This window comes from Arachis hypogaea, chromosome 5 (genome assembly GCF_003086295.3).
Source record: "Arachis hypogaea cultivar Tifrunner chromosome 5, arahy.Tifrunner.gnm2.J5K5, whole genome shotgun sequence".
Lineage (NCBI taxonomy): Eukaryota > Viridiplantae > Streptophyta > Magnoliopsida > Fabales > Fabaceae > Arachis > Arachis hypogaea.
In genome coordinates this window covers 107,752,722-107,773,147 of record NC_092040.1, presented here as the reverse complement: position 1 = coordinate 107,773,147, position 20,426 = coordinate 107,752,722, and the positions used below count along the sequence as shown (strand labels likewise).

The 20,426-nt window shown below is 33.6% G+C and overlaps 2 protein-coding genes across 3 annotated transcripts; one reads left to right on the top strand and one right to left on the bottom strand.

Annotated features, from left to right (window-relative positions):
- Window positions 1-328: 328 nt before the first annotated feature.
- LOC112803965 (uncharacterized) lies at window positions 329-3,301 on the bottom strand. Its single transcript, XM_025847410.1, has 3 exons — window positions 1,871-3,301; window positions 1,242-1,771; window positions 329-1,136 (listed from the first exon to the last, which is right to left on the bottom strand). Exons 1-3 carry the CDS (start codon window positions 3,299-3,301, stop codon window positions 329-331), a joined length of 2,769 nt encoding a protein of 922 aa, XP_025703195.1.
- Window positions 3,302-8,797: 5,496 nt separating this feature from the next.
- On the top strand, window positions 8,798-14,964 carry LOC112802579 (E2F transcription factor-like E2FE). Of its 2 annotated transcripts, XR_003202445.3 has the most exons (12): window positions 8,799-9,043; window positions 9,150-9,217; window positions 9,322-9,374; window positions 9,512-9,589; window positions 9,800-9,856; window positions 10,213-10,318; window positions 10,546-10,613; window positions 10,773-10,845; window positions 10,961-11,022; window positions 11,664-12,102; window positions 13,768-13,831; window positions 14,656-14,964. XR_003202445.3 is itself a non-coding variant. In XM_025845844.2 (11 exons), the coding sequence occupies exons 1-11, from the start codon at window positions 8,955-8,957 to the stop codon at window positions 14,742-14,744; spliced, it is 1,182 nt and encodes a 393-aa protein (XP_025701629.1). In that variant the 5' UTR covers window positions 8,798-8,954; the 3' UTR covers window positions 14,745-14,964. The 2 variants fall into 2 exon arrangements, 1 of the variants encoding a protein (XP_025701629.1); XM_025845844.2 differs by lacking the exon at window positions 13,768-13,831 and having other exon boundaries at window positions 8,798-9,043.
- Window positions 14,965-20,426: the final 5,462 nt, after the last annotated feature.

Here is a 20,426-nt window from a genome sequence, read left to right as displayed (position 1 = left end):
TATTTGATACTGGAAATTCGTATCGTACTTACTGTTCAATTGTGATCCCGTTTTGGTTTTCGAGTATGATTCTGGCGCCTCCGTGAGTGGAGTTTGACGAGCCGTCGACGTGCAGTTTCCATGGTTCGGGGGTGAGTTTTCCCGGAGTCATTTCGGCGATGAAATCGGTCAAGACCTGTGCTTTGATAGCGTTCCGGGGTTCGAACTTGATCTGGAATTGGGATAACTCGATGGACCATGCTAGCATTCTTCCCGCTAGGTCGGGTTTCTGTAATACTTGCTTGACCGCCTGGTCGGTTCGGACCGTCACGGGGTGAGCTTGGAAGTATTATCGCAGGCGCCGGGAGGCTGTAAGGAGTGCGAAAGCTAGTTTTTCTAAGCGTGAATAACGGGTTTCTGCATCTTGTAAGACTTTGCTTATGAAGTATACGGGTTTTTGCTCCTTTTTCTCGTCTTCACGGATGAGAGTTGCTGCGAGTGCCTCTTCCGTTATGGAAAGGTACAGGTAAAGTGTTTCCCCTGTTTGGGGTTTGGCGAGGATTGGTGATTCCGCTAGGACCCTCTTGAAGTGTTGGAATGCTTCTTCGCACTCCGTCTCCCATTTAAAAGGGGTCCCTTTTTTCATTAGTTTGAAGAAAGGGATTGCTTTTTGGGCCGATGCACCGAGAAAGCGTGATAACGCGGTCAGTCGGCCGGTGAGCTTTTGGATGTCTTTAAGGTTTTTGGGGCTTGTCATCTCGAGGACCGCACGACATTTCTCCGGGTTTGCTTCAACTCCGCGTTGTGTAATCATGAAGCCGAGGAATTTCCCTGCCTCTATTCCGAAGGCGCATTTTGCTGGGTTGAGCCGCATTTGGTGCTTTCGTAGGGTGTTCATTATGACCTTGAGGTCGTTGGTTAGTTGTTCGCCGGATTCAGTCTTGGCGAGCATATCGTCTATGTAGACTTCTAACTTGTTTCCGGACAGGTCTCGAAAAATCTTATTAACAAGTCTTTGATAGGTGGCTCCAGCATTTTTCAAGCCGAAGGGCATTACTGTGTAGCAGTATGTTCCGTCTGGGGTGATGAACGCAGTTTTTTCTTCGTCTGGTCGGTGCATCGGGATCTGGTTGTAGCCAGCATATGCGTCCATAAAGCTGAGGTATCGGTGGCCGGATGCTGCGTCTACTAATCCGTCGATGTTTGGTAAGGAGAAGGCGTCCTTCGGGCAAGCTTTGTTGAGGTCTGTGTAGTCGACGCACATTCGCCATTTCCCATTAGATTTCCGTACTAGTACGACGTTGGCTAGCCAGGTCGTGTAGGGGAGTTCCCGGATGAAGTTGGCTTCGAGTAGGGCTTTGACTTGTTTTTTGACTTCGGCGGCTCGGTCTGATGACATTTTTCGTCTCCTTTGTGCCACCGGCTTAGCTTGGGGGTCCACGGCTAGATGGTGGGACATTAGGTTGGGGTTAATTCCCGGCATATCGGCTGGTGTAAATGCGAATAAGTCTCTGTTCTGTTTCATGAGTTGGGAGAGTTCTTCTTTGAGGTCGTATGGGAGGTTTCTATTAATGAAGGTGTATTCCTCTCTGGTTGGCCCTATTTGTAGTTTTTCCATGTCTCCTTCTGGTTCTGGCCTAGGTTGGCCGTCTTGTCGCGCATCTAGGTCGGCTAGGAATATCCCGGCCGCATCCTGGGATTTTTTTCTTAGGGCTAGGCTAGTGTTGTCGCATTCGGCTGCGACCTCTCGATCTCCGTGGATGGTACCGACGGAGCCGTCGTCGGTTCTGAACTTCATGAGGAGGTATTTGGTAAAGATGACTGCAGAGAAGTCATTGATTGTTTTTCTTCCGAGAATCACGTTATAGGCTGTGGAGTCTTTTAGGACTACGAATTCAAATAGGATTGTCTTTTTCTGATTGCTTGTTCCTATGGTGATGGGAAGGGTAATTGAGCCATCTGGTTTGAGAAAGTTATCACCGAGTCCCGTGACGCTGTGGCGGTGTGTTTGGAGGTTGTTGTTGCGGAGCCTGAGCTTGTTGAAGGCTCCTCGGAAAAGGATGTTGGAGTCTGCGCCGGTGTCTACCAGTATCCTTCGTACTAGTCCTGTTCCAATTCTGGCTGAGATGACGAAGGGGGCATCTTCGGCTGAGGTGCCGTGTTGGCAGTCCTCTGGCAAGAAAGTTATCGTATTGTCGGCCGCGGCGATTGGGGCTTGGTTTCTGATAGCCATTACCTTGAGATCTTTTTTCATTGTAAGTTTTGATTTGCTCGGTACGTCCTTGCCTGTGATGACGTTCACTATGATGGTCGGGTCTTCCTCCGGGCTTTCCCTGCGGGCTTGCTTGTGAGTTCTCGGGTTACGCCCTTCCCTTTCCGGCGACTTGTCTCTTTCCGCGCGTCTCGGTTCTCTGATGATTTTGGTAAATTCCGGGAGTTTTCCGTCTCGTATGGCCTGTTCAATAGCATCTTTAAGGTCGAAACAATCTTGTGTTTTGTGGCCGTAACCTCGGTGGTAGTCACAGTAGAAGGTTTTGTTGCCTCCCGTCCTTTCTTTGAGTTGTCGGGCTTTTGGAATGATGCCTCGATCTGCTATTTGATGGTATATCTCCGTAATAGGTGCTGTTAGGGGCGTGTAATTAGAGAATTTGCCTATTCTTGGTGGCCGGTTGGTTGGCCTGGGGTGGTCCCGTTGATTCTCTTTGGGTGTTGGGTTATGACGGGGCGCCGAATTGCCTTGTTGGGTGTTGGCGTGCTGCCGTTTGTTGGCAGCGACGACCTGGCTGGCTTCTTCGTCGTTGATGTAGTCTTTGGCGACGTTCTGGATTTCGTGCATGGTCCATACTGGTTTAGTAGTGAGGTGCTTGCGAAAATCTTCATTCATGAGCCCGTTAGTCAGGCAAAGGCTTGCAACGGAATCCGTGAGTCCATCGACCGTTAGGCATTCATCGTTGAAGCGGTCGAGGTATTTCCTTGTGGATTCTTCTTGCTTTTGTGTGACCCCTAATAAGCTGATGGGGTGTTTGGCTTTGGTGATTCTGGTCGTGAACTGGGCCATGAATTTTCGTGCTATGTCGTGGAAGTTGGCTATAGATCCGTTCGGGAGGGCGTTGAACCATTTGATCGCTGGTCCGGCAAGGGTTACCGGGAAGGCTCTGCACCGGACTGCGTCGGCCGCTCCTTCGAGGTTCATTCTGGCTTTGAAGGCCGTTAGATGTTCCTGAGGGTCCTTGGTTCCGTCATACTTCATGTCGGTGGGTTTGTCGAAACCTTTGGGGAGTTTTGCTCTTAAGATTCTTTCTGTGAAGGGTGTAGCTCCCATTATGGTGTGGTCGTTTCTAGTTCATTTGGTGTTTCGGTATCTCCGATCCTCGTCTGAGTCGTGTTGACGACTTAGATCTCGGGAAGCGCTGCGGTGGTGTTTCTTGTTGTATCGCCGTTCCGGAGATTTTTCGTGTCGGTGGTCGCGTGAGACACTGCGACCGTCTCTCCTATCGTGTTGTCGGGTTGGTGACCTGCCGCGGTGGGATCTTGACCTGGAAGTTGCCTGGCTTCCGTGTTCGTTGTGCTTTTCTCTGTTGGTCAGTTTGCCTTCAAGTTCCTGGACCCAGAGGCAGAGATCCTGGATGATCTGTGCTGCTTTGTCCCTGGCTTTCTCGGGATGTCGTGGGTCCATTTTGACATGTTCGTTCGTGTGGTGGATAGTACTTGCTATTCTTGCTTGTTTTATGACTTCTCGGTGTTCTGGGCGACGCGGTTGGGAGTCATCCTGGCTTGAGGGGTTTTCCTCTAGGACGCCCTCCATCCGGTTCGACTGTCGCAAGTCCCCACAGACGGCGCCAATGTACAAGATGTCTCTGGTACGGGTTGAATGGAGGATCGAAGACCTGCGGGTCGAGGCGGACGTCGGACTATTCGAGTGGAGCGGCGGGGGGGGGGGGGTACCTGCAAAGACACTCCGACGCTCAAGTCAGGATAGATCTAAGAGGTATATGGTGAGTCCAATGAATGAATACCTGGAGGGACGTAAGTCCTCTTATTTATAGGTGATGGTAGTTATTTTATCTTTACCTTGTTGGGATAAGATATAGGAGACGTTTGAATTCGAAAGTCGGTTAGGAGCTTCCGGAGGGCCGGTTCGGGGCCTTCTGGAAGGGGGGAATGGGTCAAACCCGTGGAACCGGGTTTGGATTTGGATCCGGGGCAGTGGGCCGGATCCGTAACAGTATATAATAAATATTAAAAATTATTATGTTTTGTATAATTAAATTAAATATGTGTTAATTAAAGTTAAATTTAAAAGGTCTTTTACTTAAAATAATTTGTAGTACAAAAGATTTAGATGTTAGAGTTGTATAAAGTGATATTTTTATTTGGTGGCTTAATTTTTATATTTGTTTTAATTGATGGACTTAGTCTTCTTATGTGGCGCTCGTCCTCATTTTTCTTTAATTTATTGGTTGTTGTTAAAGTTGTTGCTTTCTTTTTTCTGTCGTAGGTTCTTATGAAGGCATATTTTTTATGAATTGTTGAGTTGTATACATTTTTTATTGTGTTGTTTGTTCCATCTTTGTAAGTATATTTTTCTTCAAAAAATGTGTCTTGAATTTATATGGTTTTCTCTCTCCTTAATCTCTTGATGGATATGTGATATTCGTCTGATGATATTAGTGATGACGAAGTTAGTTCTTATAATCAATGAATAATTTAAATTAAAAATAAAGATGATGTCTTAAATAATTTATTTTTTTTAGTATTACTTGTTTTATTTGTTGTAATAGGTGTTAAAGTTCAGTGTTTTTTATTAGAACAAATGTCTTAGTAACAATGTGATAAAGAAATAAAAGACGAACAATAAGATAATGATTCAAACTAAATAAAAAGATATATTGAAATTGAAATAGAAACAAAAAGGATAGGTTGAAATTGAATACAAAGAGAATCACTATACTTTCTACCCAATTTCTTGACACAACAAGAAAGGGACTCCTCAACCTAACTTGTCAACGCCATAGTTTGGGAATTGAATCGAAGGAACTCCTCAAATTTCTACTCAATTCCTCGATGCAACAAGAGAGGGACTCCTCAACCTCAATTGTCCACACCATGGTTTCATCACGAAACCAAAAAGGGGATTTTGAAACCTCTAAATCATTCTATGCTATGATTACAATAGCTAATGAGGTATTTATAACCTCTTATTAGGTTAAAACAAAGAAAACCCTAAAATCCATAAACATAAGGCTCAATTTAATAATTAAATAAACAAAATCAAAATATATTAAATTACATTAAAACATTTTAAAAATATAAACTAATATCTTCTAAATAACACTTGAACTCTTCATATCACGAACATTTGAAGCACGTATCATTCTCCTCCTCTTCAAAAAATATTCGTCCTCGAATCTTGTAGGCGGAAAAAATAGTATATAAAAAGGACAATAATTACTAGGAAGATAATTTTTTTCCTTTTTATTTTTTTTTTTTTTTTTTTACATTTTATGATTTTTTATTTTTTCAAAACAATAATGGAACGCAAATGAAAAATAAGAACACAACAACATAGAGAAAGACACGACAGACATTGGACTGTTTTTTTAATTGATAAAAGAAGAACAGATATAGATTAAAAAGAATTAATCTAATACCTGAGCTCTGATACCAAATGATAAAGAAATAAAAGATGAACAAAAAGATAAGGATTTAAACTAAATAAAAAGATACATTGAAATTGAAATAAAAACAAAAAAATAGGTTGAAATTGAATACAAAGAGAATCACTCTACTTTTTACCCAATTTCTTGACACAGCAAGAAAAGAGACTCCTCAATCTAACTTGTCAACGCCATAGTTTGGGAATTGAATCGAAGGAACTCCTCAGCCTTCTACTCAATTCCCCAATGCAACAAGAGAATGACTTCTCAACCTCAATTGTCCACACCATGGTTTCATCACGAAACCAAAAAGGGGGTTTTGAAACCTCTAAATCATTCTATGCTACAACTACAATAGTTAAGGAGGTATTTATAATCTCTTATTAAGTTAAAACAAAGAAAATTCTAAAATCCATAAACATAAGGCCCAATCTAATAATTAAATAACAAAAATCAAAATATATTCAATTACATTAACACATTCTAAAAATATAAACTAACATATTCTAAATAACACTTGAATTCTTCATATCACGTATCACAATGTATTGTTGAGATCGTTATTTGAGATTAAAGTTATTTACTTTGACTTCAGATATAAGTGTGAGGTTGCACAAATTTTTTAATTGGGTGGTACTTCAATGTCATCACTTTTCTTGAGTGTCATTAGATTTGAAGTAGTTGTGCCCAATAATTTTTTTACTTCACCATCAAATAGTACAAAAGTTGTTGTATCATTTTGATCTGAAACTTTTAGTTGAATTCTGAACCTAAAATAAGTATTGGGTTAGTAACTAATAATTTGATAGATGTGATTATGAAAAGTATACAGAGTTACCTTATTTGGATATTGTGGTATTTGATTACATGTGCCATAAATGTAGTTGTCTCCTTTTTGTTATATGCTTTCTTCTGACACTTTTCACATTTAACATAGTTCTATCCAAATTTGTCATTAATTCCGTTTATAGTTGCTAAAATTGTGAAGATCTTTTTCTATTCCAATATTCAATTTATGTTATCATTAGATATATGATATTTGAGTAAGAATGAATATATGATGCATATTGTGAGTTTTTTTTTGTCATACCTGATCATCAGATTCTCATTGCATGGTCATTAGATCGTGGATAGCTATTCAATTTCTAATCATTCTGCTATGAAGATTTGTGTTGACATTTGTGTTGGCTTGGTATCTCTATTATTTCTTCATGTTGATCAGTTCTGTTTAGATTTTTTTTAAATCTTTATTAAATTGAATAATTAAAAAAATAAATTAATTTTTGAGAGACTTATTAGTTATGAAATACCCATAAGTCAGCTGTGCGAATTCTTTAGTTTGTGATTGATGTAGATTTTTGTACTTGAAGTTGTGCTAACCGAATAATCACCTAAAATATTATAATTAATAGGTTATATAAAATAAAATTGTGTTGTATACTTGTATTTGTCTCATTTAATGTATTATATAAAATATAATTGTTTGAATTAAGAAAAATAATAGATTTAAATTTTTTTGAAAAAGATCTTATCTTTGTATTCACTAATCAATATTGATCTGAGTGCAATAATTTTTTGACCCTTTATTTGAGTATAATTTCTTTGTTTATCTAACTTAGATATTTCTCCACAACGTGACTTTTAACATGATATTCCTAAAATGATTAATATTTTGTTAATAACTATATATGTAAATGAAAAATAAATTGTTTGTATATTTGTTTACTCTTTAAGTATCAATTTCATTCGTCGTATTTTTGTGGATTTTTTTTTAACATCTACTTGTTCTTCTTCTCCTAATGCATGCAATTTTTCAATGACATATACAATAAAAAGAACAAAAATGTGAATTTTTTTTTGAATAAGTTATTTTTAATAAGAATAATTGAAATAGTATAAAATGAATTGACCTGTTAATATTTTTTTTGGACCCACTCTATCTTAAGTGATACAAATTCAAAATAGTGTTGAAGAATATTCAAAATTGAATCTTTAATTTCTTTCACAACAGTTGTGAGTGAAAAGTTTACTTTTATTGTACCTTTAATTGGTTTATACAAATAATTTGCATTTTATATTTTCAAATTTTGTATAGTATAGTCTTTTTTTTTGTAATAAATGTTTGAATTTATTCATCATATTTTTCTACACAATTACATAAAGAAGTGTTTCTTGCCGTGTTAGTAAATCATAGTTAATAATTAGTTAAAAAAATTGATTATATTTATTTTTTTAAGTTGTTAGAAAAAGAACAATGAATAGCATATTGAAAGAAGTATAATTTTAACAATATTAAAATATAATTATATATAAAGTATTATAAAATAATATAAAAGTATAAAAAACAAAATTAATTAAAGTATTTTTTCGTGAATTCAATTTAAAAATACAATAAATATATTTGTTTTGTACCTTTTCATCTAATATAATCATTTCTAAGTAAAGAGGCTCTTCTTCATTTGTGGGTATTAATATTTTTCATAGACAAACTACGCTAACTTTGATAAACCAATTATCTATTTGTTTGGTGATATTGTCCAAAGAATGATGTTTCATTGAGTAAGTTTAAGTTATTGTGTAAATTTCTTATGCTAAATTTGATGTTATTTAGAGGAATAGTGACAAGAGATTTATATAAGTAGTTCAAATAGTATGAAATTTGAATATCTGTAATATAGAAGTTTATTATATTTAATGAGTTATTTATAGAAATTAATAAATTAATTATTGAAGTTATAAATTTATTATATTGTTTATAACAGTAAAATATAACAAATATAGGGATATAATCATATAAATTTAATCTCTTTATATGTTATAAATTTAGTTAAACACTATTAGTTTTTAACTTTTTTTGTATATTTTATTTTTTTGTTAATTTGACAAAAATTGAATAGTTAATTCTAAAATTTTGTCAAATAAACAATATTATTAATATAACATTAATAAAAAAATATTTTAAAAATAATATAAATAAATTAATTAATTTTCTTTTATATATTAAAAATAAATACGTAACAAATTTCGTCCATTTTAACTGCTTTCATTTCGTCTGGGTAAAGTTTTCCTTCCAATGTACTGGAGGCTATAGGCATTTCATATGGTGGAAAAGTTCCCGCTTGTTAAAACTTTGAAATAACGACAAAAACAAAAAACATAAAAATAAAAAATAGAAACACAGCAGATAAACAAAGAAAACACATACGCCATGTTCCAAAATCACAGCCCCGCCATTTCCCTCCTTTCTCCATCTCATCATTCATCCTTCCCCACTTAACTCTTCTCTCTCTCTCTTTTTCTCTCTCTTCCTTCAGATCCATGTCTTCTCCAACACCAACCATGGATCCCTCTTCACGCCACTACTCCTACAATCGCAAACAGAAATCCCTCGGCCTCTTGTGCACCAAGTATTCCATTCTTTCCTTTTCCCCCCTCTTTCTTGATACTAATTTTCTTACACCTGCTCCTTCTGTATATTTTAAATTAAAAGTATCAAATTTTGTTTGGGTGCAGTTTCTTGAAATTGTATAATAAGGACAGCATCCACTTGATCGGCCTCGACGATGCAGCTTCTCGATTAGGTATTTTATGACCCTTCGATACCTAATTACTAATTTCTAATTATTGTTTTTCAATTTTTAGTTTTTTTTTTTTTTTTTTTTTTTTCCGGGGGCAAAATTTTCAGGTGTTGAGAGGCGGCGGATCTATGATATAGTGAACGTCTTAGAGAGTGTCGGGGTAAGGTTTCTTGTTATATTTATTTAGTTTAGTTATTTCTTGAAACAACCTTAATTTTTGTTTCAAAACTTTGTATTAATGATAATAATTGGTTCTTAGTTGTTTGTTTGTTTCGTTTAATGTTGGTTGACTTGTAGGTGCTTTCTAGAAAAGCTAAGAATCAGTATACTTGGAAAGGGTTTGCTGCTATTCCTGGGGCTTTACAAGAACTCAAGGTGATTTTTTACCCTAATTTTGAAATTGAATTGTCTGTGCTTTTGTTTCTTCTACTCTTTTCTGCTTTATTTTTTATTTTTTAAATTGGTGCTAACTTTTTTAAATTTAAATTTGAATCACTGTTTTAATGCAACTTATTTTTATCTTTTTTGCTTATTTATCCCGGGAGTTGGACATTAATGCTTGTTTCTACCTTACCTTTTTTTCAGGACGAGGGTTTGAGGGAGAATCCCTATGGTTTTGACGGTGATAATGAAATTGCAAAAGTAGAATTTCTTTCTTATTCTCCTCTAGTGATGTTATTTTTATTTTATTCTATATTACTTGCTATAGTAAATAATCATTTCTCACAATGTGAAGTTTTAAATGCCGACAACTTTAATTATTAAGAGTATAAACAAATTCGATAGTCATTAAAGATTGGATTGGTTTGATAAAGCTATCCAAAATGTTTGACAAAACTTAACAAATTATGTATTTGATGAGTATTGAGTTAGTTTATTCTATATTACTTAGCATATGAATTTCGTAGTTGAAATCGATATCATTTTAAATCTTGGATGGTTAAATGGTGTGGTAGTTTATATCTACTTCCTACTTAGCATATGAATTTCTGTGATAGTTGTCAGATGACGAGGATGACGAAGAAACAATGTCAAATCCCAGTAATGGAAGTCAGAATGACAAATCAAATCCCAATGCCTCACTTACAAAATCATTGAAGCCTGGTATCTTCTATTTTATTTTCAGTTAATTATATATTTGGCAGAATTTTTGGAGTTATAATACGAAACTACTTCGGTCCAACATAGGTAATCTTATTTAGTTAAGATTTGGATTATTTATTTGGTGTTGAAATATTCCCCAACAGTAACATTAATGGAATATTGTTATTTTGAGACGGACACGGCTGCTATAAATTTATAAAATTTCTTATTTATTTATTTTTGGGCAGAAAACAGAAGGGAAAAATCTCTGGCGCTTCTTACTCAAAATTTTGTCAAGCTCTTTGTCTGCTCTAATGTGAGTGTTTCTATAAGTTTCTTGTATATTTATAAGAGTTTAATTTGATGTTTAAATATTTATCCATTCATCCAATTAAATATTTATGACAGTACTCAACTTCTTTTATTATTATGGATTGACTTTTTAATGTCCAAATTTCCATCAATCGTTCTTCAGATCGAAATGATTTCCCTTGACGAAGCTGCAAAGCTGTTGCTTGGAAATGCCCATAATACATCAATAATGAGAAGTGAGTAAATACTATATTACAATTCAGATTTTGATCCTTTTCTAAGAAGCATGGAACTTTTTCACTTACATTATTTACTTTTAATTATGTTTTCCACACATTTTTGGACTTTCAGCAAAAGTCAGACGCTTATATGATATTGCAAATGTTTTGTCCTCCATGAATCTAATCGAGAAGGTGATATTCTTCATAGTTTTCATTTTCAAAATTTAGCTCAAAAATATTGTAGTGGGGTTAGTATATTGTTGTATGCTCATGAAACATGCGCACACGCACACACACACATTTATTAATATTAGTCAATATTTTAGGACTAATACCTTATTTTTATATTATTAGAATTTAGAATTTTAGTATTTAAGATTTAGAATTTAGGATTTTAGTGTTTAAGATTTTGAATTTAGTCCTTAGTGTTTAGAGTTGGCTAATTATCTGTTAGCCTTCTATACATAGATTAATCTCATAATCATTTTCAAAATCACAAGAAAAGTTTTATAGTGATAAAAAATTTCTTTAAACCTTAAGTTTAAGAAATATCTAAGAGAGTAAACACCAAATCATCTTTTGAAGGAAAGTCCTGTTCTTAATTAAAATTAAATTACAACCCGGTCCTCAAGTACGAAAAATGGCACCATGTTTTGTTATGGTTGATTAAAGAGAGGATTGTTAATTGAGAAAATAGTTAGCGACTGAATTACATTTCACTCTACCTAAAATTTATTTCCTTTAAAAATCAACATTATATTTGCTAATGTGTTCTAGATCATGACATTACATTAATTAATCAATCTCACCATGACTCTACTAAATTGATGCAGACCCATACAACAGACACAAGAAAACCAGCATTCAGGTGGCTTGGTTTAAGAGGGAAACCATGGAGTGAGTCAGGTGACTCTGCTCTAAATTCGAATCACAGTGGCGAATCAAGGAAAAGGATGTTTGGTGAAGACATCACCAACATTAGCTTCAAGAGGAACAAAGTGGATCCGTTTATGAATGCTGAGAATAGCTGCAAGAGTTACTCCAAGATTCAAGACCAACTCGAAAACGATGATGATAGTTGTTGGCAAGCTCACACGGATAAAGGCATCGTGAAACAAGAAAGAAAACAGAATTCAAAGGGCTACCATTTTGGTCCTTTTGCTCCAGAGTATGTTTCCAAGAATGGTGGAGCCTCTGAGAATACTAATGTGAAGCAGGTTCATGATTGGGAGAGTCTCTCAAATGTGTATCGTCCTCGGTATCAAAATCAAGGTAACATTTAATTTTGATCTTTGATTCATTTCTTAGTTTTGTATAAAGAATGGAAACTAAGATGGCTCTTAGTAACTAACTTTTCTTTACTTTCTTCAGCACTAAATATAAATATTTATTTCTTTAATATATATATATATATATTTTTTTTTTTCTTTTGGAAAACTTCATTCGTTTTAGGGAATGCAGAGAAATACATGACATTTTCCTTTTACAAATTTTAATATATTCCATAACCAAATCCTGGAACATAGATTACAACTTCAGGAGAGTATTCGACACGAATCAGACACGAGGGGTGGACTAAGGTTAAAATTATAAGACCAAGTTAGATATAATTTAAAAAAAAAACATTACTTACAATATCGTTTATGAAAAATCAGCTTATATATCTGTCTATATTTATATGCATTTCACACATTTTTCCAACAAAGCAATCAACCACCAAAATAAATTTTTATCACAGTAAAATTAGACATTGAATAGTAGAATAATCAAAATTTTTTGCAGCAATACAATCAAAATTTTATGACCACCAAAATCAATCAAAGCAGTATATTTTTATTGTAAATATAAATCTAGTTTAATTATATTATTTATGAAGTTTGACTGTAAGTGTGAATCAAGTTTGATTATATTGTTTTCGAAGTTTGACTACAAATGCATATATATAGTTAATTTGTATTTCAATATATATTCATATACGAGTGAATAATTTTTTGTATCAATGTACAATGATCTTTTATATATAACTTTTCTTCACACTATTAAGTTTGACTAAAAAGGGGTTGATTAATCTGAGACAATTGTACCCATGCCATGACTATGCTGGACAAATTCTTTGAAACTTTTTTTGATGGTATTCTTTTTGTTTTCTTTTCATTAATGGCCTTATTTATTAAAGTTTTGTTTTTTCTTGTCAATTCTCCATTGTTGAGGTAAAATTTTAAATCAGGAGTGGTGTTGGTAGTGAGGGAAGAGAATCAGAAAGTGAACTTATAAAATGGTACACAACACATTACACAATGTGCTAACTAAGCTTTATATACAAGCTATTATGAGACTAGCTAAGATAACCGTTAACTAAATAACTAACTATAGTTAATCTTATGAGTTAACTTATCATCTAACAACCTGCCAGTGTGGCAGTTACAATCTGTTACAGCTGTATAAAAGTCTGCTCTCACTAACCAGCAATAACTACCAAACTAGTTTGATAGTTTCAAGTATTGGAAGATGCAGCAAAACCAGCTAAGGCGGTGTGGCTTGGAGCTTGTTACTAGCAAACAATTTTAAATTGAATATATGCCCATGATTACCAAAGAAAGTAGCTGTTAGAAATATATGTTTAACTGTCATGACACCCATATAATGTGTTTTAACTTGACCATTAGTATTTGTTCTTTGTTTGTTTGTTTGTTTGTTTTTGTTTGGTTTTGTTTTTTCTTTCCTTTTTTTCCCCTTTTTCTTAAGGAAAAAAAAAAAAAAGAATATCCTCTAATGTTTTGTAAATATTTCATTGCAAAGTCACAAATTTGCATGACACAGCAACCTGCAAACCAGCTAACCATGCTGATCCTTAACTACACAAAAATGGGCAAAATTTTTTAAAGATGCAGTTTTAATGAGAAAATCTCTAAAATGGTCTCTATCTCTCATTATCAGATTGACTCACATTCCTCCTTTGTGTGGTTTGGCTACACCAAGCTTGAAAATAGCAAGGTCTATGGTAAATTACGGTTACTTATGAATTTAATTTGTTTTTCTTTTTTGTTTCTTTTTATTTGGGGGGGGGGGTGGTTTCAATTAGTCCCATTAATTTGATCGCACATCTTTACATATATCATTCAGAGTTGATGCAGCTTCATGCTATTTACATCCATTAATTAATGTGATTATTATTTGTACTTAAATACATTGATTGAAAAGTCACCAAAAAATACATTGATTGAAAATGAGAGTTTAATTTTGTTGTATTAGCGGTGTAAAATCTTTTACACCGTCATCCAATCATATATGCTATTTGTACATTAAAAAATAAATGTTTTAGAACAAGAATTGTATTTAGATACATTGATTTACTAACTTTTTAATAATCTTGTCTGAGCAGTTTATTAAACAATTCTATCGATATTATTCCTGATTAAAGAAGTTTTCCTTACTTTGCTTTAAATGCATTTGATTTCAGAACTCAATACCTTAATTGTTTAGATTTTCTTAGCCTCACTTTGAGTTGACTATCTTGCATAACTATTAACTCCAGTAGATCTTTCGTGTAATTAATTGGGAGATTAAAATTGCAAGTCTTGTTAAAAAAATCAAATGTAAAAAGTTTTGATGATAAAGACAAGTTTAAGTTTCTTTCAAATGTTTTAGCAGTACTTTTGATTTGAGCATTGACATGATCATGAACAAACTCAGTGGCATCGAGGTGATCTGTTTAGTCAACTCTCCAAATGTGATAAAGCATTTTTCTGCTTTTGATTTCTTAACAAGTGGCAATAAAATTCCTGCTTCAAGCTTTGAAGCTAATCTGATGAGTTTTTGATGCAGCTTTGAGAGACCTCTTCTCCCACTACATGGAAGCATGGAAATCTTGGTACTCTGAAGTTGCAGGGAAAAGGCCAATACAAATTTTGTAGTTTCCTTGTGTCCAGCAATGACAAATAATAGTGCAGCTTTTCTTAAGAGATGATGATTTCATTAGGATCATGGATGCATGTTCTCCATGCACCAACACTAGAATTTCTGTGTAAGGATTTTCTTTAAATTATTGAACCCGTCTGAATGACATCTGCTCTGTATTTCTTGCACATTTTTGTTTAGAAGCACTGTAAATTTTGGGCTTTTTTTAGCTTTAAATCGTTTGTCTCACGGCTGAACTATTCCAGAACTAGTGCCTTCTGTGTGTAAGGAAGGAAAATGCTTTGATTTAGGTTTGCTTTCGGCATTGATGTAGGTTATTTGAAAACAGGACAAAAAGTTAATACACAAAATGCTATGGGAAGAACCCTAATTGAGTTTCCAACACCTAAAGGAAAAAAAAAAATACTAAATTGGCTAAAAAAAGTTGATATTGGGCTCATTTGTGTGAATTTCACAAATATGGGACTTTTTGAATTTATCAAAACATGGGGCATTTTCAAAAAAGATAAATGAAGGGGTGAATTGTAATTTTCTAATTTCATTTTTCTTTTAATTTTTAAAAATGGGAATTCAAAACAATTTAAATTCACAAGAATGGATTTTTTTAGCCAATTTATTAATTTTCAAAACAATTCAAAATTATGGAGATTAATAAAATAATTAAACTTTTTTTTTACCTCATTTACTAAATTCTATTCTTTCCTTCAACAGAGAAGAATAGGAGAAAGATAGATGAAGAAAAGAGAGTGGGTGAATGGGAGTTAATACTTAAAATGATCTCTGAAATTTAACCTCCGACTTAATTTAACCCCCAAATTACTAATGACTCAAATTGTGTCATGAAATTTTAAGATGTGACTCAAATTGGCCATTCTCTGTCATAAAAAAACTGATATGGCACGTGTAGTTAATACCTGGCAGCTTCAGCAGTGGTTTGACGTGACAATTTTTGTATGCATCATTTTAGCCTCTAATAATTTGAAAAAAACCTTAGCAACCCCTATTTTTTCCAAATCATTGTGTTTCTGGTGAATTGGGGAGCAGGAGCAAGCTTCAGGTAGCTCTAGCATGTAATCTGAAAATGTCTCTTCTTCATGTAATCTGAAAATGTCTCTTATTTTTAAATGTCCTCTGGATCTGTCTCTTTTTTTGGTGTTATTGCATTCTGATTCCTTTTAATTGGATTGGCCACCATAAAAATTCATTGTAGCAAAGTTCTCTAGAAAGAGTGGACAACAACTATTTTCTTGGGAACATTTTTTCGGAAAACAAAGAGGGACTTAGGTTGAAAGTTAGAATTTTTTGAAAAAAATCAACGTATTAATGCTTTCATTTGAAGGATTTGATCTTACCTAGACCTAATTGGCTTGATTGATTTTAGCTTCCTCAACAATTTTTCTTTCAACCCATTCATTCTTTGCTCCAAAATAAAAAAATAGTAAAAAGAAAAAATTAAACTTGATTTTGTTATCTGAACAAATTAGAGTGAAGATTGGAAAAACAAAGCTTAAAATATTCTTTTTTTTTTCTTTGGATTCTTCTTTTGATGTAGTGATGTATTAGATTCTTAGTTCCAATGGCTTGTTTGGCCAGTGATGGTTGTCAAAATTTCAGGATACAATTTGAGTCAATTGAAAGTTTGAGAGCTAAATTGCATTGGGATCAAATTTCAGGGGTTATTTTGAGTATTAACTCGTGTGAATGAATTTTACTAAACAATTTCACAAACATTTCTTACTGAATTATAAGTCCATTTTGTTCCTAAAATTGGTGAGTGGCATCGATTTAGTCTTTGAGATTTCAATTGCTATAATTTGATCCTTTAGATTTGAAAAGTGCACATTAGTCCCTTGTATATTTTTCATCACTGGAGTTTAACGTCATTAGTGACGTGGACTAACCTTTATCACACTGGACATATTAATGGCTAGTTGAACTAGATAAAAATATAATTGTACTTATTTGGTCCCTTTTGTCTTTTATAAATCATAGAACGTTGTTTCTAATATTCATTCTTCTAGAAGAAGTTAGAATGTTTATTATGAGATCCATAACCAAAAATAAAGTAGGTTGGATAAGATAAAAAAAAAAGAATCAAAGAATTGGCTGCCAATCTGGACTGAAGATAATGCTTACGAGACGTTTAAGGTCTACAGATACCCAATAAATATGGTGGTTGACTTGAGGAAGAAGTTATGTACCTACTAATTCTGGATGTTAACAGATGATTTTTTATATAATATTCATTATTATTAATTCATAAAAAATAAATTTCGTTTATAATAGCTTAGTTTAGTTTATTAATTAAACTCTCAATCCATAGGGATACTATATCATCATACTTGTGCTGCTTTGGCAAGGGTCAATAAAACTATAAGAGGCCACATGATTTTTGTCACAAATGGGTGACGATAAATGCATACATGGATACTTATGCACATCATATAAATCTATTGTCTGGTCAATCTCTTTGGGAGAAGTTTGAGTATAGTAGGCTACAATCACCAAAGAATAAAAGAAATCCTGGATCATTAGCAATGAAAAAGAGAAAAGATTCAGATGAAGGTAATGGAGGAAATAAGAAATCTAAGCCTAGTGGGATATTGAAGAGGTAATTTAAACCATTCACTTGCAGATACTGTTTATAAAAGGGACACACTAAAGGGGATTGTCCTAAGAAGAGGAGTGTTGATGTAGCTGCTGTAAAAGGGTAACAATGAAAAAAATGGTGTATAAGAAGCTGCTACTCATTCAAAGTGTTGCACCATAAATTGCTGCTGAACCTAAACCCTAACAACAATTTGCTTATGACTCAAATAATGCACCACAACCTACTCAAGCACCTTCTCCAAATGGTGCATCTCAACCTACTGATGTCCAGAAAGTTGAGATTAAACTATCTCAACGAAATTACTATGATGCACAAGACTCTCAAGAGGTGGTTCAATTTTACTATATCTATTTTATTTATGTTTATTTGCACAATTTGATTAAAGTTTTTTAATCAATTCCTTCAAGTAGGCACTACTAATAAGTCCACCGAAATTACAAAGTAGAAGGAAGTCCTTACTACTACCTGGTTCTATCCCTGTAGATCTATTTGCAAAGAGCAAGTTCAGCCACATCTTATGAAGTTTGTGCCAACTCCCAGATTCAAGCAACTTTACGAAAGAAGTGATCATGTGGATGTATTTGTATAATCTATTGTGGATAATGTTAGGATACGACATTATGCTTTTTGTTTTGCTTTTGATGGATGGATATTGTGTGTAATTAAAATCCCTTATTTTTGATGTTTTGTTGGATAAGAATTGATATCTTATTCTGTGAAAAATGTTACTGTTAGTTGCAGATATTAGGATATTGATATAGAGTAAAGAGTCATTTCTGACTATAAAAAATTAAGCCATTGACAATACTAAACATGAATAATTTAAATAAACTTTATAATCATGAAAGATTTATTCCATTTAACATTTCTAACTAAACATCAATTTGTAAGATTGGCCATTTGTTTAACTTCTGACATGGTTGTTACTAATCCAACGTGTTAATATACTATTTTAATTTGAAAATAAAATAATAATTCAATTTCAGGCAACTTTGGGCAGCTAAAGCAAAAATCTTTTCTTAGTTCTTATTGTTTTTGCTGAATTCACTATCCTCTCCATCATAATCAATAATCATAATAAAAAAGCAAAAGGAACCCAAATTAAAATCATTTTTTTTCTCTGGGTATTTACTTTCTCCCTCTCCTTTTGAGTGATTGGAACCAACAGATAATATCGCCAACCTCGTGCTTCTAATTATTTATAGATGGGAGAAATTGAAGAAATTGCAATTGATGTTTGGTATGTCTCCAAATTCTTTTTTGTTTTTTAATCCCCACCCACAACTTCAGTTTTTCATGCATGTCGACGGGGGAGACCTTTTTGCAGATGATGACAGCAAAGACTGACATGGCGACATGAAGAGGATGGATATGCGAGAGAGAGGGCCGCAATAGAGTGAAGAACGACGAACACAGGACATTTGCAAACGAAGAATGCTAGTGAAGAGTGAAGAAGTCCGTTGGATTAGAAGAAAATGGCAATCACCATTGATGGAGAAGTTTTTTCTCTATGCGCTAACCCCAACCCTTTTGTGTTTCAACTTTGGAACCCAATAGTCTCAGTTCTCACTAAGGAAAAAAGTGAATTATTATTTTATTTTTAAATTAAAATAATATATTAACACGTTGGATTAGTAATATTCACATGAGAAGCTAATAACGCATCTCACAAATTGACATTTGGTTAGAAATGTCAAACAGAGTAAATTTTTTATGGTTACAAAATTTATTTAAATTATTTATGGTTAAAACTATCAGTATCTTAATCTTTTATGGTTAAAAATGACTATTTACTCTATTAATATATTAGATGTTATAGATTTATGGTACTCTTTTCATGTTAAGACATTGTGTGATTACTATCACAATGTTTACTTATTATTATTAAATGGTTGGAATCTATTTTTTTTTGAGATTCGTGAATACGAATTATGTGTCAAAGATTAACTCGATAGCATGGATAAGAAGTTAAAATTGTTACCATGACAAATTTTTCTTTCATATATCATATATTGTCTTCACTATCACATTAAATTCTACCTAAACCTTTAAAAACAACATCATAGCAGCCACCACTAACATTACAAACACAGCCAAAAGTAATAATTGAATCTATAATTTTTGAGTTCTCAATTCAGCTTTCAGTTTGCCAATTGTTCAAGCAAAATCTAACCTAATTTAGTCAATTTTTTATGTAAAATCATACTTCCACTTCTACCCACTTATTCTTGTCCATTATCAGTCCATACAAACAATTCACACCACATCTTTTCAGTATTCTGGAACAACAAATTTTTAAGAGTCAGACAAAACTGATTAGTAAAGCTGAAATAATTAAGTACAATTTCTCACATTGTAGTTTAGGCATCCAAAAAATAGCTTGTTAGGGTTGGAATATGTCATTGACCAGCTAAGAACAGGGCGGCACCCGTAGCCACACTACTTTGGTACTCTCGAAGCCCTAATTTGACTTTGAGACCTAACGGTTGAGCATATGGAACTTTGGCTACCACTTGAAATCATGATCCCAGACCTGCAGTGATGCAAAACAGAAAAGAACAACAACGAAAAAAAAAAAGTAGAAGAAGATGAGGAAGAAAAAGAAAAAGATTGGAAATAATGTTCTATGATTTAGGTTATAAAAGGAAAAAATGGACTAAATCAGTGCAATTATACTTTTATCCAGTTTAGCTAGCCATTAACATGTCCAGTGTGGCAAAGGTTAGGCCACGTTACTAACAATGTTAAGTTCTGATGATGAAAAATACATAAAAGACTAATGTGATGCACTTTTTGAATATGAAGGAGGAGACCAAATTATAGCAATTAAAATCTCAAGAATTAAATTGGTATAATTTCAGGGACCAAGTAAAATGTAACTCCTACTGAATATTATATATATATATATATATATATATATATATATATATATATATATATATATATATATATATTATCCAAACTTTTACAATATCTGAGCTTCAGGTCAACTTGATTTGAACTGCCAATTCATGGATCATCACCGAGTTGAGTTGAAGTTCTAAAGAATTGCTTGATAAAGTAATCA